Genomic DNA, 17,735 nt, shown 5'->3' on the forward strand with positions numbered 1-17,735 from the left:
TCCTCTGGCGCCACCTCCTGGCCTGGATGCGGTACTGCAGGAGCCCGAGACAGAAAATACATCTGTGTGCAGGTCGGAAGACATCACATCTATGATGAAAGGGCCCACAAAAGTCAACCTGACTTACATAACCCCTTCTGAGTCTTCCAGAAAACCGGCCTCCCATGTCTCTGACTCAACAATAATACAATCATATCCTCAGAACCTGCTCACTGCCAGTCAGCCTCCCGTTCACCACCCACTCCCCATACACTGTATTTTGTTTCCACCCACAGAGACCAATAGTAACCTACAAGATTGGACTATCAATGCACAAAAACCTGTTTTAATTTTTGGTGACTCCAAACTAGCCAGAATCCCCCCACACCATTACTCTCACATCCAAATAAATGCGTACCCCGGTGCAAAAATTTATCACCTTCTCAAAACACTAGAAAAATCCCTGGTCAACCCACACACTAAAACAATCATAATTTCTATAGGCATCAATAACAGAGATCATGATGTAAAACAGAATCACAATCAAATTTATTGCCATGGTCAGTGGGGAGCCCACTAACTAGGAAAGTGTTTTGGAATAACGTGCAGTCAAAAAGTAAATAAATAATAAAATAAAGCAAAATAACAACAAGGCTAAAACAACTCCGTGCACTGTATTAAGTTGCTCGGTCCACCTACGGACATCTATTTTCCTCTACTCAACTTCTCACTGTCACTCACACCGCTACAAACATATAACATCAACACTCATATTGTAAATAACTTCCCACATTTACCACCCACTCTCCTGGATGTCCTGGGGAAGCGCTGCCTGGCCAGTGCAGGTGCTGGGCCTCCCCCCAGCACCTTTATTTAACCCTAACCCTACTTTAGCAGTAATGTTGGAGGGAGTGCACATCCTGTTTGCGCCCATGTCAACATGCCCACTTCTTGTCAGAGTACTTTGTTACACAGATTACAAATTTTCTTTTTTTCTTCCATATTTTGTTATTTGTGTCTTTGTGTTGGTTTTAAAACAAGAAATGACATTTTCGCAATGAGACTTGTTATCATTTATTGTTCCAGCTGCCCAGCGTCAGGTCAAGCCAAGCCACCACTACATTTTCGTTGTAATAAGAAAAACAAAGTCGTCCTCCTGCAGTCCATCAAAAGAAGTCAGCAGCAGACGGTCTCCTCCGTGTTTTCTCCACTGTGGTCTTCCTTCTCGCTGGCATGGTGCACGTGGGATCAGGGGTTGGTGGAGACTTGAGGACCCCAGACTTGGGCTTCTGCTCAGGGTCAAAGGCCACTCTGGAGGCTCCATGTGGACTCAGAAGAAGACTGCGGTCAGACTTTCGGAACTCTGTCAGTCAAGAAACAAGATTGTAAAAATCTGTCCAATCTCAGGAGGATTAATGATGCCGCCATCACCTGCAGTTTGGTTCTTCAGCAGGTGGAAGGTGACTTTCTTGGACTCAGACTTGGGGATTTTTTTAACCTTCTGTCAAGAACACGAACACACAAGTCTTATTTGATCCAGCTTTCTGTCCTTGTCAAGAAAATACTTGGTAATATTTTCTGAATTATTCTCATCTTCGCCTCAAACTCCCAGAAGGCATCAAACACATTACGCACACACACACACACACGCTACACCATGCTGGAAAACCTCATCTGATTCTGCCCACTGCACCTTAGATGCTTTGGGGGTCTCCTGGCCTGCCTTGGTCCTGCAGAAAAGCGGCGTGGGTGCCCGACTCTTTTCCTGGAAGGTCACAAATCCTGACTTCGGGAGCTTTGTCTTCCCTTTGGAGTTCATGGGCTTCAGCACAGCTACATCCTCCTGCAGTCATGCGACAGATCAACTACCACAACACGGACTGACACCACTGTCATCTGAGCGCATACTCACCGAGGGGTCAGTCAGCTCCCCTGCTCCATTGGCCACGTCATCAGCCTCAAACTCAAATACGACAGGGATCTTTTTCTTGGTCACAGAAGCCTCACTGCCTCCAGTCTCAGGCATGACAGCTGCCTGCTTTTTCTTCGCACAGCTGCTGGTGACGTCAAGGCCCAAACCTTCATCAGTATTGGGCAGTGTCTCGTGCGCCCTCACCTCACTCTTCCTCTTCTTCCGGATGAGTTGGGGCGTGCCCTCCTCAGAATCACAGCCTTCAGCCTCTACTGAATTCAGGGACAAAGTGTTTTTCAAGCATTTCTTTCTCTTCACAGGTAACTTGGCTTTGACAGTGGAAGCAGAGGTCGAGGTTTCTTCATTGACATGGCAAGTGTCCACGTCTCCTGGCAGTGAGGGATCCGTGGCTCTTTGGTGAGCCTCCTCCTTCACTGATGGCTGTGACGCTGTGGCACCAGGGACCCCTCCACTACCCGTTTCTGCAGAGTCCGTCGGCACTTCATCATCACCACAACCCTCCTCCTGCTCCTCCTCCTCCTTTTTCTTCTTCTTCTTCTTTTCCTTTTTCTCCCTGCCCCCCTTGGCAGCTGTGTCCGATACACCCTCTGGCTGCGCCGTCAAACTAGACGGCGCAGGTTCCTTGTTTAAGTCCGCCAGACCGGCCAGATCCAGCACTGGTGTCTGTCCAGCAGCTCTTTCTTTCACCTCACTGTTCTGCTGGTCGTCAGTCAACTTGGTTTTCTTCTTCCCTTTCTCCTTGCCTTGTTTGTCCAACTGCTCAGATTCGTCATCTCCTCCCTCCTCTCGGTCGAGACCATCAGTTGGAGACTGTCCTGCAGGGTGAAGAGCAAATCCTGATCCAAACTCCTTCATTCATCCTTCTCTCCCCCCTCCCCAACCAACCTGGATTAGTAAGAACTGTCGTCCTTCAATGAACCACTGCCACTACTGTCCCATCTATGCAGATCTCTATCCTCCCATCCAATTTGCAGTCACAAACCTTTCTTCTTCCTCCTCCTCCTCTTCTTCTTCTTCTTCTTGGCAGCAGGCGCGCCGTCCCCCACTCCCAGCATCTCCCTGGCTCTCTTCAGGATGTTCCTGCTGTCCAACATCTCCTCGTCCTCTTCATCACTGGAAGGCTCTTGAGGTGCAGGTCTGTGCTCCTGAGGAAAGATACCTGACAGCAGTGTGTTAGGACAGGTATAAGAAGAAGACTGACTGCATCAATGCCACCTACCTTCACTCAGGTTCCGGAATCTAACATGGAAGAGACAAGCAGATGAGTTCAGACTGTAAAAGTACACAAAAATACATCACAACATCCATGTTACAACACAACTCACGTCTTGATGATGCTGTACAGTTTCTTGCGGTTGCAACTCGGTACTTTCTGACGACTTGCCAGTTCCAGAAGCTTGTCTGCAACGGCGCCGTAGTCAAACTAGCGAAAGAGAGTGTGAGAGGTGAGGAATGGAGGTGGGAAGATAGAGGGCTACATGAAACTCACCTGCAGCACCGGACTAATGTCATCTTCATCAGGAGGAACCTCCGAATCCTCCAGGTTCACAAGGTCATCATCATCTACCTCCAGAGGTTTTATTCCTGCGTGCCAACCATGTGATCAGAAACCTTCCATCTCAACATCATATGATTAAAACAGCTTTTACATGTTGAAAGGGAGGTTTACCGCCATCACAAATCTAGCTGTACACAACACACCAAGGTTTTCTCTGGGCTCAAAGAAGAGCCCCATGACTGAGCAGAAACCACTCAACCATGGTGCCTGGAACACCTTGCCTCAGAGATGGAGGCCAACAGCCATAGGTGGCCCCTCCATATCCTCTATAAAAGTCGCTACTTTACAAACCCGCAACAACCGCAGGCAGGTTTGACCAAACTTTTCAAATTGTAGAAAGTAGCTGGTCAACAAAAAGTAGGACCACATTAGTGTTCCTTAATGGGTAAATGCTACATGAAAGCAGCAGACTCTTGTTGTAGTACCAGAGTGGAAAGTTCCTCTCACAACAGAACCTAGAACACGAGCCATCTCTGAACCTACCATTCATCTGCTTAATAGCGATGTTGTCCCTCTCCTCCTTCTGGATTTCAACCTGGTCTTCACTGTCCATGCCCTCATCCGAGGCTTGCCCAGAGTCCGAGTCCTGACTGGAGGATGAGGTCTTCGCTCTCTTCAACTCCTGGATCAAGTCCTCAATAGCGAATGGAGCCTGGTTGGTGATTGTGCTGAAGATGTTGTTGCAGATGGACTTGAAGAGAAGCATGCTGGAGAGAGAACATTGGGAAGTGGGTGTCAGGAGCATCGTCCACACATTTTCCTAGACATCTCCTCACATTGGTTCAGAGTTGCCATGGGTTCTAGCCGAGTCTGTGGAATCTGGATCTGAGGGCACGGGTGGTGTAGAGATGAACCTCTGGTAAGCTGAGAGGGTTACCGTGGAACTATTTAGTTACAAGTGATATTGGTTAAGAGTTTACACTGGTCTAATACCATCAGAATAATAAATGTAAGAGCCGGACCATGGCTATGGGAAAAAGTTCACAAAATATGCCATGGATGATGAAGTTCATTTCTCACTCAGTTCCAACCAGCCGAAACTAAAGTGCAATGTGTATGTTGGCCGATCCATGTGTGTGTAAAACTAAAATAATCTTAGCCAATATTAAAAGAGAGAGAGAGAGAGAGAGAGCGAGAGCGACAGAGCAAGAGAGAAAGAGAGGGAGATAGAGGGGGGGGGGAGAGAGGGAGGGGGGTGAGGGAGGGGGGGAGGGTGAGGAGAGAGAGAGGGAGAGAGAGGGGGGGAGAGAGGGAGGGAGCGAGAGACAGAGGGGGAGAGAGAGAGAGGGGGGAGAGAGGGAGGGAGCGAGAGAGAGAGGGGGAGAGAGAGAGGGAGAGAGAAGGGGGAAGAGGAAGAGGGAGAGGGGGGGAGCGAGAGAGGGAGAGAGAGGAGGGAGGGAGAGAGAGAGAGAGGGAGAGAGAGAGAGACATGTTGCCTGTTGACCAAACAACCCATCGCCTTACTTTTTTGTTTCAGCCGCAATTTTACAGAACGGTTGGATGAACTGCAGGTTCTGGTCGGCATTGAGCTGAGAGAGGAAGATCAAGGCGAGGTATTTCAGCAGTGATCTGGATCGCAAGTTGAACAGAGTTCAAATATGGTCACCTCCTGAGCACCGACTGCCGCCAGCTCTGTCAGGTAGACGTCCAGAACATGGATTTGCAGACCGCTGGGCGCCTCACAGCCACTCCGCAGGAGCTCGTCGTGAACTACCTGCAAGAATCCGTCCACTCCCCTGAACACACACACTGTCACTGCCACACCACTTTGCACAGCAGTGAGAGTAAACAAGAGCGAGATGTTACCTGCTGTCCCACGTCTTCCTCCTCAGCAATTCAAAGCTTTGATGGAACATGTAGCGCACCAGCTGGGGAGAGACAATGCTTTCAGTAAATCAGTGTAAATTGAGCATGAAAGCTCAGAAACTCAGACACCCATCCAAACTAGACCTCACCTGGAAGAACTTGTCCATCCTGAGGCGGTCAATGCCGTTCCACTCCCTCTTGAAAGTCTGCAGACTCGCCCGGAGGTACAGCAGCTCTGGGTCAAATAACATAGACAGGTTCTAAGGCATGGAACACTGCAGCTTTGACTCCAAATGAGCTTATGAACAGACCATAATAATCAACAGCATATTTCAATGCTTTCAGCCTGACAAATGAGACCAGTTAAACCGTTTGATGACATCTCAAAACCTGCCATAGCATGGACCATCACCGTCAACAATAAACTCAGCTACAAAGACTTCCCATGATGCACTGCTGTCCAGTTAACCAATCCTAGTTTGATTACGACATATTAAGGTGTAATGATTTTACCAACAATTGATTGGTATTATATTCAGAATATAAACCAACAGTGTCCTTGAATGGTATCAGGTTCCTGACACCATTCAAGGACACTATTGGTTCATTTACAAAGACACGATACGACTGAATTACTTGAAGATCATAACCAGTGAAACGGTGAAATAAAGACGCCTTCTGTTGAACGTTATGTCTGTGGTGCGTCCAGTTATCACATCACACAAAGATTCTGCCCATCACCAATCCAGAAGCTTGTCCTCCAAGCCAAAACATCTCAAAGGATGACACATGACAAAACTAACATCACAACAAGCAGAAAACACAAAACAATGAGGTAGACATGATGATGGTGGTGGTGGTGGTGTTTAAACAGAAAAGTCCCAAATGAAACCTCCATATTACTGAGTGACAAACACACCCAGTGCTCGCTGAACTTAAGCGTACGCATCCCTGAACCTGACCAATTATTTGCATAAGCACCCTTTATTGCTGTGAAGTGATGCAAGTAGTCATGACAATGTTACGGATCTCTGTAAAACTGCTTGAAAAAGTATCTGACAGAGTGACTGAAGACACAGCATCCGTGTTGATGAAAGACCCATTCAGCACAGAATTTTGAAGTACGCGACACACGGATCTGTCTCCATGAGGACTGGACAAAAGTCACAGGAAAAGCAAAGAAACAAAGAGGAGACTTACGGGCATCGAGGTCATGGAAGTTGTGGATCATGGAGGCAATGATCTTGGAAAGATCCATCTGAACAAGAACCAGGATACAGCCATCAAAGAAGGTAATTCTATGGATGACTTGAGTTCTGAACCACAAGTTGACAAACACATAAGTCAGACCTGCAGCAGGGGTTTATCCTGCATCCACAGACAGTAGAAAAGGCCTTTCCACAGCTTCAGTAGCTCGTCCAGGGTGAATCCCCCTGACCAAACAAACATACATTAGCGACAGGTACAGACCACGTGATCATGGACTACAACGATGACTGCACTCTACATGACTTGATTTTTTGTTCTACATTTTATCCTTACGGATCAGATACACATCAGATTCGCTCCTTGGTGAAATGAAAACAAAACATCTGACGAGTTGAGAATCAAATTGCGTTCAGTAACTTCGGGCACGGGTCAGAAAAAAAGGCTCCACACACAAAGAAAAACAGTATTAACCCTGTCTTATAATAGTCTCAAATGAGCGTGAGTGGTGGCAGTAAGCTAGGCTAACATTAGCTTGCTAACTTACCTCCAACTTTCTGAGATCGCACTTGCACATATTTTCGCAGCTTCTTCATGGCTCGGGTCCGAATAGGTTTCTGGTTCGAGGCCAATCTCTGAGCCAGCTGAACTTCTGGTTCTTGCAACGAAGCCATGGTTCAAGTGAAAAACACTCTCCCCGAAAGGGTCCACGTTTTCCAACAGTGACGCACAATGATGACGTAACAGCAGAGCGAATTTTCTATTTGTGCTTTTCCAAAATTGACTTTTAATGCATTTAATTCGTGTATAACTGCTTCTTTTGCATTTTACCATCGTAATACTTCTATACTAGACGACTAGTAGATTATTCTTTAATAAGGTAATGAATCTAACTTTACCTTCCATAATCTCGTCCACCTTTGTAATTGCTCCAGTATCCATATTTACGTTTTTTTCACGATGAGTCCAACCCCATTCAGACAATATGTTTCTTTTCACGGGGGTTGAGAGTGAGATCTCCGTCAGATCCATCACTGCAGGACGACACCGTCACCCACAGATCCACAGGCGTCCTGTGGTGTGTGTGTATGAGGGTTCGTGCACACATGATGCGTGAGTCATCCATCTGAGTTTTCTCTATCGTGCGAAGTCTTGCTACGTTTGGGCATATATCCCTTGAATTACGGACCTGTGTGTCCAACCTTGTAATACGAGGAAACTCCTGCCTGATGACCAGCGAGTGACGTCACAGAGCGGCGCGTGCGTCCCGTCCCGCCTGCCCAGCTGTGACGGAGGTGCCTGCTGGACGGATTCGGAACCTGAGACGGACACAACCGGGACTAGAAATAGTGGGGACGAGATTCGGGACGCCGAGACTCAATGAAGTGAGCGGAGATCGGCGGCTGCGGAGAGGAAGACCGCTCGACTGGACTTGGAGCCCCGCACGCACGGGGCATGTGTGCTTCGCGGTGAGGGCAACAACGGAGTCGGACCGCCGAGGTTCCCTCGGGTGTTCCGTAGTCTGATCGTGCTGTCGACATGTCGCTCGTCGTTTAGCTGAGCTGCCGAGGAGGAGTCAGGAAGCCCGGCACTTCATCTGCGGAGACCCGTCGATGCTCACTAGGTTGTGGGTGGAAGAGCCGAATTGACGGAGTCCACGCCGTTTCTCTTCCTGTTTGGAGACAATTATGATAAACTCCAGTTTATTTCGTCGCTCCAATGCACCAACTGAAGCAGGAAGCTGCCGACGTCACAGCAGGTACAGTACCTGCTGTGACGTCGGCAGCTTCCTGCTTCAACAGTCCAACGTGGCGCGTTAAAAAGGACTACCGCGACAGAGCAGGGTCGGGGGTCTAAGGTCATCCGAGTGGTCTTCCGATGCGCTACCAACAACACTTTAGTCAGGTGCTGTCCAGAGACTGCGATGCTGGTCGAAGATCGATTGCTGCGAGTCTTTTGTTTGTTCAATATTTGTTCACGATTGGAACACAGATAACACGGTTCTCAGCACAACAGTGAAACCCAGCCCCAGTGGCAATGAAAACCGTGTGTGTTCATTTTAGAGAAATGAAAATGTTGGGAGTGTTTGAGCTCCACCAACAGGACCAAAACAAAGTTGTCTGTAATTCTCAGGGACTGTACATCAGAAATGATTCTCCTGGACCTGTGGGATGCGTTAGCTCTGAAGACGGCCTGCCGCTGTGAAGTCTGAAGCGGGACGCACCCGACCCGAGCCACAGCTCTCAGCATGGCTCCAGTTCCTCTGGGAGTACGTCTGCTCGTCTCCTTCAACAGGGAGCAGTGGTGAGTCAACCTGGACGATGAGCTGGTGAAATGACGATTGTGTGTTGCGTCCCCTTTGACAGGCAGCTACTTTCTGTACATCCAAGTTGTCCCGGTGTGTTTCCTGTGGTCACGTGACTGGCGTGTGTCAGAGTCCAAGGTCCTGTCTGTGTGGTTACTGAATGACACCAGCTGCTGCCAGCAGGCAGAAGCCCTGGAGCCAGTCCTCGCCACTGGACTGCTGAAGGCTCCACAGACGATGCTGTGAATCAGCCTGTTGGCTCTGCTTGACCACAGTTTTGCCACAAAGTGACTTGTGTATCACTTGCTTAAATACTGTTCCTTGTGGTGTTCAGTGAGGAAACCATGCTAAAGATGGCTCTCACCAAATGACTGTGATGAATCAATCCAGTCATGTTTTCTCACGACCTGTGACGAACCTACTGCTGTCTGCAGGTACCGTGCGCTCACCTTCCTCCTCACCTTCCTCCTCTACACAAGCTTCCACCTGTCCAGGAAACCAATCAGCATCGTCAAGGTAGGCCTCACCCCGGCTGTCCTTCAGCCTGCAGCTGTGCTTCACCGGTGTGTGTGTGTGTGTGTGTGTGTGTGTGTGTGTGGGTTCAGAGTGAGCTCCACAAGAACTGTTCCTCTGCATCTGCGGCAGAAGCCTCCACACTCACAGCCGCTGGTCAGCACCTGTCTCACCACGACTGCAGCTGGAAGCCCTTTGGTTCGTATTGAGTTAAGTTTTTTCTCAGAAAACACACACTCTTTCTTTGTCCTCTCTTTGAATCAAATTCGGCTGGTCCCGTTTGGGCTGTGTTGTGACGCTCATGTACTAAAAGTGTTTCGGTAGAGTTGGCCGCTTTCTGTGTCCTAACATCAGCAAAGCTTCAACTTGAGTAAATGAGTGATGCCAGAGAGCCAAAAGTAGAGAAGAAATAGATACATTTAAGTTGCCCTTTGTTGGAAGATATATCACTTCAGATTGAATATAAGATGACATTGCATCTGTAGATATACATTGTGTGGTCGTGACAAGACAATAAAAGATTTTCATTTCATCAGTTCCACTTCAGTTTGGTTCAGTCACGCTGTCTGCCTGGTGTAACAGCTGCTTTGTAAAGGTAAACAGTAAGTGACTGACAATGCTGTGGACCCTTCTGTTGTCAGATAAGAGCAACTACAAGCAGCTGCTAGGAGCACTGGACTACTCCTTCCTGTGTGCTTACGCCGTGGGGATGTACCTAAGGTGAGAGCAGAGGAGGATCATCTGGGTCAATGGAGGTTCTCCTGTGAATCGTTTCATCTCCCCTGCAGTGGCATCATCGGCGAACGACTGCCCATCCGGCTGTACCTAACGGTCGGCATGCTGACGAGTGGACTCTTCACCTGTCTGTTTGGACTGGGCTTCACCTTCAACATTCACAACATGAGCTTCTACATCATCGTCCAGGTCAGGTGACACAAAAAGCAGCACCGGACACCTCAGATTAGCCCGCAAACACAGCGACTGTCTACAGCTGAGGTCATCGCTACTCGCTACTATTCTTTGTGTGGCCAGCTGAACTAGCTAGTCAGGTGATAAAGGCTCTCTGTCATCTATAAGCACTAACCCACTTCAAGTGCAATCCCATGACAAAGTCTCCACTCAGTGACCTGAAGGTGCAATGGCAGGGTGAGTGCAAGTGAACGAATGACAATATTGACACTTCTGATGGGCGCATTTATTGCGATCATTTAGATTAGAAACTAGACTTTGAGCAGTGCAAAATAATCAACTCTGTTACAGAACACTCAGTAGGAGCAGGAACAAATACTGCCATAATGCCAAACCGATGCTGATGATCATCTCAACAGCAACACATCTACACCAACTGGAAACATGAACTGCAGCGACAACTTCACAGCTGCGAGAGGCAGCGTGTCTTCCACAACACGACTCGCTGCTACTAGTGTGTTCAAGTGCTTCTGAGATGAAGGCTGTGAAACAGGCGCTCCCAAGTCAAGCTGCTGCTGTTTGGAAGCAGTGGCTTCTCCTGTGGCGTCAGACCAGCCAAACTTTTCCCACCAGCTTGGTCGATCGACACCTGCACTTTCTGAAGATGTTACGCCAGATTGGAATTCCTGGTTTTAGACGTGCATAGTGTTTCCGAGCCTCCACATAGCTTGCACGCCACAACAATATTTCTCTGGTCTTTTCCAGCTAAAAAGGAAAAATAATGAGAAAATATCCACAATGTGAATCCCACACCTGCAACATTATCGATAGCAGCCATTATTTGTTTTCACACGACCGGCGCTGCGTCACGTGACTCATGTGGGCTTCACGTCCACCACTGAAGCTTTTCATGCGTATTATGGACACTGTTTTTTAAACTTTATAAAGAGTTGTGAATGTGAAGTAACAAGTAACGTTTCAATCACAGTAATGCTAAACGCGTTGGTGATTTTGGCAAAGGAACGCGTTATGGCACTCGTTATTACAAAATATAATGTAGTTCCTATCATATAATAACGCGTTATTCCCAACACTGATACTGAGGGAATGGAAGCTGACAGGGAGGCGTTTCCATGGGAGTCTTTTCAAACACACACGTTCTCTTATCGCATGCTTGTTGAGGAACAAACACTGGCAAATATTTATAGAGTCGACAGAAACTGTCTTTTCATTTCCTTTTGCTAAAAGGAAATGAACTCTTGTGTACACATACATATATATATGCATGTGTAAAACTGCTGCTGATTTGAATTGCACCAAGGTTAAGGTTCTGAAGAGACTTTTTGTTTCACAGGTGGCAAACGGTTTGGTTCAGACCACTGGTTGGCCCAGTGTGGTTGCCTGCATCGGGAACTGGTTTGGAAAAGGGAGGTGAGCACTGACGATCTTCCTTGGATTGTGTGGACTCTGCAGCTCAGTGGAAGTTCCTCTGGTGGTGTTATGTATTCAGAGAGGTACACATCAGATAAGAGAATCCTGATGTTCTCTCTCTGACCATCAACGCTCGATACTCGGGTTGTTTAGGTTGTTTTAGTTTAGTTTTGCTTCTCTGTATTGTGGCCCTGTGTCTTCCAGTTAGAACATGAGGCTTGAACTCCAAGGATTTTTATTTTGATGATTCAGTTTGGTCAGGACTTGAGTGATGAGGTTCCTCCTGGCTGTGTTTTTACTGCGTGTTGTCACCACCTGTGGAGGAGACGGTGAGAACAGGTGAAGGAGGAAGTGGACATGTGATTCACTTGCTGAGGCCCAAACCCGCTGCTCAGCTGTTTTCTTTCTTTCAAGGCGAAGTTGGGTCCAGTTGTTTCATGGGTCTTTGCTTGTGTGCAGGCGTGGGCTCATCATGGGGCTATGGAATTCTCACACCTCAGTGGGGAACATCCTGGGCTCCCTGATCGCTGGATACTGGGTCTCTTCAAACTGGGGTTTGTCCTTCATTGTCCCAGGACTTATCATTGCAGCCATGGGGGTGGTCTGCTTCCTCTTCCTGATCGAACGTGAGTCTGACCACAGAGATCTGCTACAACTCCACTTTTTTTCAGTGAGTGTCTAGCGGACACCATGCACGTCACGTGTGTGTGTGTATGTGTGTGTGTGTGTGCATGCGCTTTCCTCTCTCTGTCCCCTGTTGTGTGTGAATGCCCAGATGCACATATCACAACACTTTCAGAGATTCCAAGTGAAGACTAGTTGCTAATTTCACTCCATTTTGCTCCATGATCGTCCGTCACCAGAGTTGCAGACTGTTGACAAATGTGTGTTTTCCCATCAGATCCAAACGACCTGAAAAGCGTGTTTGATGACGGTACCCCTGCTGGACACCAGGTGAGAGCACGTCTTCTTCATGGTTTATGGGATTTCACATGCAACATATGCACACACGCACACACACACACACTGACACACACATCACGCTGCATACATCTTTCTTCATAGATTTAAACAATCTTCTCACATCATTTGTTGGTTCAGACATCTGACTAAAGGACTCTTGTGTTCATGCTTGCGATGGTAGGTGACCTTGAAGAGCCGAAGCAGCACCAACGGACACAGTGAGACTTACCTGCAGTACAAAGAAAACAAAGCTCCGGTGGGTTTGTCCTCTTTTCTGCACTCACAACTGCATTCTGTTCACTCTCCAAATAGAAAACAGGATTGAATCTTTTTCTAATTCAGGGTTTTTGTGTTGCGTTAGTTTGCTGATGTGTAAGAGAGAGAGAGAGTCACGACTTATGACAGATGTGATGGAGGTGATCTCAGTATTCTGGTTTCAGGAACACACATTTGTCAGGAACAACGGATGTGTTTGGGGTTTCTTGGTCAATCACTGAACAAGAATCAGAAAGGCAATCAGTGTTTGTTTCCTATTTTGTGGTGAAAACAGCAAGTCACAATCATGTGTTGACGACCATGAACTGATCACATTCATTGCCATTGATGCTAGTTCCCAGGTTAGTGACCCCTGAGTTCCACCAAGGGCGTACGCTACAATTTTAGTCAATAGGCGGCCTTCCACCAGCGGAGCCCCGGCGCCTCCGAGAAGCTCCCTGGTGCTGCAGAAGATGTTTGCTCCATCAATCTCCACTTTCTCTGTGGACTGACTCAGTTCCACATCAAACTAGCGTCTTGCCAATCGTTCAGCCAGGAAGCCAGATCTTGAAACAGGAAGTGGATCTGGTCATTTTTCAAAGTAAAAGGCTACATGGAGGCTTCGAAGCGCTTGACAACGGAGCTGCCAGGACACGGATGAGCAGCCTGGAGAGGGATCACAAATATGAGACAAAGCTCAGGCAGCCACATGGCGCATGCACAGGAAGGTCTACATTAAACCGACTATTCCCACAAAACTGGCTATCAATCGATGGACTCCCCCGTAACTGCAGCACCTGGTATTGATTGGAGGGTCAAGCCACTCACCTGTGCAGCCACTGGGGTGTCTGTTGGGCCGCAGCACCTGGTGCTAGTGCGCCCTCGGTGGAACCCGGGCGTGAGATAGTGACGCAACACGGCCTGAGGACAAGCGAATCCTGACCCTGTGGAAGTTGTGTGACTGACTGTCATCATCCTCTCAGGGCTACTGCAGCTACCCAGATAGTGTTCAGAACAGGAAGGTCAGTGCTCTGCCGCCACGTTGGTGACGATGGTGATGATGATGACAAAGGTGGTGGGGATGATGATTGTGTCGTGTAATTGTATGGTCATCGCTGCCAATCATGTAATTTCTATCTCATGAGTGAATCAATGGCGGGTGGAACGGTGATCGTGATCGTCCCACGACGCTCCATCAGGTGTCAGCAGGAAGCTGTGGAACAGGAGAGCCCAGTGCCAGCTCCTGCACTAGAGCTGATACTGAGGCCAACCTTTCACTGCAGCAGAGCTGACCTTAACCTGCTGCAGGAAGGAAGTCTGCACTTCAGGGAAAATATGCTGCTGCATCACATAACAACTGCTTCAAGCGCTCTGGATTGTAATTCATTGACCTGAGGGGAATGTGTTGTTGATTTTCTGTCTTTCTCCAGAGCTTCGACACAGAGCTGCTGTTGCCACGGGAGACTAGCTGTGTCCTGGTTCAACCCGTGGTGGTGGTGAAGAGTGAGTCGGAGCCTGCAGCCATCAGTTTCATGGGCGCGCTGCGCATCCCGGTCAGTGCCAAGGCCACCGTCATTGTTCCCTCCATGTTGAACATGAAAGCGGACAGATATCATGAGTCAGCCTACATTGCCCTTTCATCTGTGAAACCACTGGATGCATTTTTACAGAAAACAAGTGCAAACAACGAGCTTTTTCTAGTTCAAACATAATGCACATAGATGATGGTTTGGACTCTTCGAGTGAGCTGGGTGTGGTCATGCTGGAGGATGACACGAGGAGCTGTCGGACAGGAACATGCTACTGTCATGTCCGACTCAGTCTGTCCTCAACCATTGGTGACGCTGCTGTTTGTCTTCAGGGAGTCATCGAGTTTTCTCTGTGCCTGCTCTTTGCCAAGTTGGTCAGCTACACATTCCTCTTCTGGCTGCCGCTCTACATCACCAAAGCTGGTCAGTAGATGAGTCACTTCAATGCTCGCGTGTGTATCTTGGCTTCTTCCCTGTTAATGCGGAAGGGTGTCAACCTGAGAGTTAGGCATCTTTAGAAGTTTGTTCATTTCATTTGATGATATCATCTCGCACGACTCCATAACTGAGCCCATTTGTGTCTGCAGCTCATCTGGATGCCAAGCAGGCTGGAGATCTTTCCACGCTGTTCGACGTAGGAGGGATTGTGGGTATGCATCCTCGTTGCGTGTTTCTGTCCGGCCACGTGTGTCATGCGGTTGGTGTGAGCAGGTGGCATCCTGGCTGGCGTGACCTCTGACAAACTGTGCATGAGAGCCACGACCTGTGCTGTCATGCTGCTGCTCGCCGCTCCAACAGTGAGTTAGAGTCCAGCTTCAGTGCTCATGCAACTGCTGACATTGTTGTGACGGTCTCCCTGCAGCTCTACGGCTTCTCCATGATCAGCGAGCTGGGCTTTGGACCAACCGTGGGTGAGATTTGGAGCGTGATGCAGCTGTCGTGTTGACTTGCACCATCATAACAAGACCATGTGTTTGTTTGGCAGCCATGTTGCTGGTGTGTGGGGGGCTTGTCAACGGACCCTACGCTCTCATCACCACGGCTGTCTCAGCAGATCTGGTCAGTTCATCCTCACACACATCCCGAAATGTGATTACCGTCGCGTGACTCCACAAATCCTCGTGCTGTTTCTCCCTCAACTTAAACGGCAGGGAACCCACAAGAGCCTGAAAGGTAATGCCAGAGCGTTGTCCACAGTCACCGCGATCATCGATGGAACCGGCTCTGTAGGTCAGTGCCCTTTGAGCCCCATCTGACTTCCTCTGGTCGGACACTCCTGTGAGGAGAGTCCAGCCAGTGTGTGTGCAGGCAGGTCCTCACATATCTCTTCCCCACCAGGTGCAGCCGTGGGCCCCCTGCTGGCCGGAGTCTTGTCCGCAGGCGGGTGGGATCACGTCTTCTACATGCTGATGGCCGCAGACTTCCTGTCGCTGCTGGTGAGCTCGAGCACCTCGACCTGAGATGTCCTGTCAGCCATGTTGTTCTCTTGTAAGACTGGAGCCACTTTCAAACCGGACACTTGTGTGTATGTGTTTCAGTTTTTGCTGCGACTGGTGACAAAGGAGCTCATCTCTGTTAAGTCCAGACCCATCACAGCCGTGGAGTGAGTATAGACCGTCCTGCTGCTGGGCACATTCTCACACCTCAGGTGATGACTTGCGACTCCCGTCAAGTGACTGTGACCACATCCACAAGGAAACATACATTTTCTTATCCAATTATTTCCTTCCATCTACATGGATCCATTGAAAACGGAAATGTACCAAGAGTGTAGTGGCGTTGGAATGCTGGAGCACCACACCAGATGATGGCCGGGCGCAGGCGTGTATGAAGCTGCTGCGTGAACATCACCAGTTGCTTGCACATGGAGATGCTGCTGTTTACTGGCGACACGGTTGGACGTTAACTAGTGTGAACCAGCGTTGTTGCAGTTGGTTTAAGCTGTGATTTCTCCGTCCAGTATGTGCTCATCTGTAGCACGGCGCATTATGATGACAGAAGGTTTGCTGTTAACATATTAGCAACCATCTGAACAGTTCTCGCAGAATGCAGGCTACTGTGTAGCCGGTATTGTTGTGAAGTTAGGCACGTGTCCCTCCTTCTTTAAGAAAAATGCTTTCTGGGGTTAGGGCTTGCCATGGGATGGCGCTCCTTTCAGTCCATATGTTACAGCGTATGTAACGCGCCTCAGATCAGTGTGCTCGAAATTGGAATCCAGTGGTCTCCTGTGCATGTCTCAAGCCCCTGCTTAGAACGATAAATATCTATAACACAGAAGACTTAAACGTCACTCGATGACAAGAGACGCCATTTGAAGGAGAGCTGGGGGTGGTGGAGGAGACGTGTGAGGGTCAGAGAGAGAGAGAGTACCTGAAGTATCTGACAACATGCGCTCATCAAACGTACAAGATACAAGTCAGTCTCTCAGTCACTTCTGACCGCTGATGTCTTGCTCTCACAGGCTGAAGGAGCACTAATCTCCTGTTCATCATTCAGACCTGAAGGCATCCAGCGTTACATCTCCTCGGCCGTGCTGGAATGCTACGGCACATGTCCTGGACACGATGGCATCTTGAAGTCAACGGACGCTGGTCTGCTGGACATGGAACTGATTTCTGGGCATCTCGGCGTGGAACACATCCCTGGAGTACAATTCCATTCTGGAAGCAAAGTGGTGTGTGATGCTCTCGGGTGCTCCCCACATTGGTTCATCCCTCCCCCAACTCCGCGTGGTGGCCCAGTGTTTGGGTCTGGCACTGGTTCAACCTGAGGCCACTCATGTCAGTCGTGTGTTTTGGGCTCAACTGTGGACTTGTTGCAACTGTGGTTGCTGGTAAGACTCCAACCACTCAAAGCCTTATTCTGCACTGAAGACCTTCAACCTGGTGGCCTTTTATTTTGACAGTTTTGTGCAGATATGTTTCTACTTGAATTGCACTTGTGTTGATGCAGTTTATCACGTGACCAGTGAAGGAGGTCTGACAGTCACTCACCAGGAAGAAAGGCTCGCTACAGAGACCGTGTATTATTTATGGAGTTACTTGTGTAGCGAGGAAGTGCAACATAATAAAGGGGGCGTTTGTTCTCTCTCTCTCTCTGTGGCTCCTTGTCTGGTTCCGACAATTCTACTGAGGGTCTCAAGGTTCAGCTGGACTTGACAGGTGGTGAGGTTCTGACAGGCGGATGCACTCGGTGACAGCAGCAGACCTCCATAAGTGGCCCTGACCTCAGAAGGACTCAAGCGGTGGGGGAGTTTTAGCCACGCGTAGGACTATATGAAACAGGGTTCTTTTGCAAGATGTCACTCCCAAAGACGCATTGTTGAGAAACAAAAAATGAGCCCGTGTT

At 48.7% G+C, this 17,735-nt stretch overlaps 2 protein-coding genes across 3 annotated transcripts; one reads left to right on the plus strand and one right to left on the minus strand.

The window, feature by feature from the left end:
* Positions 1-791: 791 nt before the first annotated feature.
* On the minus strand, positions 792-8,389 carry LOC128765536 (ribosomal RNA processing protein 1 homolog A-like). Its single transcript, XM_053876245.1, has 17 exons — positions 8,251-8,389; positions 7,030-8,154; positions 6,627-6,709; positions 6,477-6,534; positions 5,426-5,511; positions 5,277-5,338; positions 5,077-5,206; positions 4,935-4,999; positions 3,954-4,177; positions 3,402-3,496; positions 3,238-3,335; positions 3,132-3,151; positions 2,895-3,071; positions 1,892-2,727; positions 1,673-1,822; positions 1,411-1,480; positions 792-1,342 (listed from the first exon to the last, which is right to left on the minus strand). The coding sequence occupies exons 2-17, from the start codon at positions 7,154-7,156 to the stop codon at positions 1,146-1,148; spliced, it is 2,478 nt and encodes an 825-aa protein (XP_053732220.1). The 5' UTR covers positions 7,157-8,154; positions 8,251-8,389; the 3' UTR covers positions 792-1,145.
* slc37a1 (solute carrier family 37 member 1) lies at positions 7,728-17,476 on the plus strand. 2 transcript variants are annotated; one of them, XM_053876275.1, is made up of 21 exons: positions 7,728-7,951; positions 8,616-8,786; positions 9,222-9,303; positions 9,393-9,498; positions 9,942-10,020; positions 10,089-10,224; positions 11,564-11,640; positions 12,100-12,266; positions 12,542-12,594; positions 12,785-12,859; positions 13,842-13,880; positions 14,289-14,411; positions 14,720-14,810; positions 14,975-15,037; positions 15,099-15,184; positions 15,250-15,298; positions 15,373-15,446; positions 15,539-15,617; positions 15,726-15,823; positions 15,926-15,990; positions 16,849-17,476. In XM_053876275.1, exons 2-21 carry the CDS (start codon positions 8,731-8,733, stop codon positions 16,862-16,864), a joined length of 1,614 nt encoding a protein of 537 aa, XP_053732250.1. In that variant the 5' UTR covers positions 7,728-7,951; positions 8,616-8,730; the 3' UTR covers positions 16,865-17,476. The 2 variants fall into 2 exon arrangements, with proteins under 2 accessions (XP_053732250.1, XP_053732251.1); XM_053876276.1 differs by lacking the exon at positions 13,842-13,880.
* Positions 17,477-17,735: the final 259 nt, after the last annotated feature.

The sequence above is a fragment of the Synchiropus splendidus genome, chromosome 10 (assembly GCF_027744825.2).
Source record: "Synchiropus splendidus isolate RoL2022-P1 chromosome 10, RoL_Sspl_1.0, whole genome shotgun sequence".
Taxonomy (NCBI): Eukaryota; Metazoa; Chordata; class Actinopteri; order Syngnathiformes; family Callionymidae; genus Synchiropus; species Synchiropus splendidus.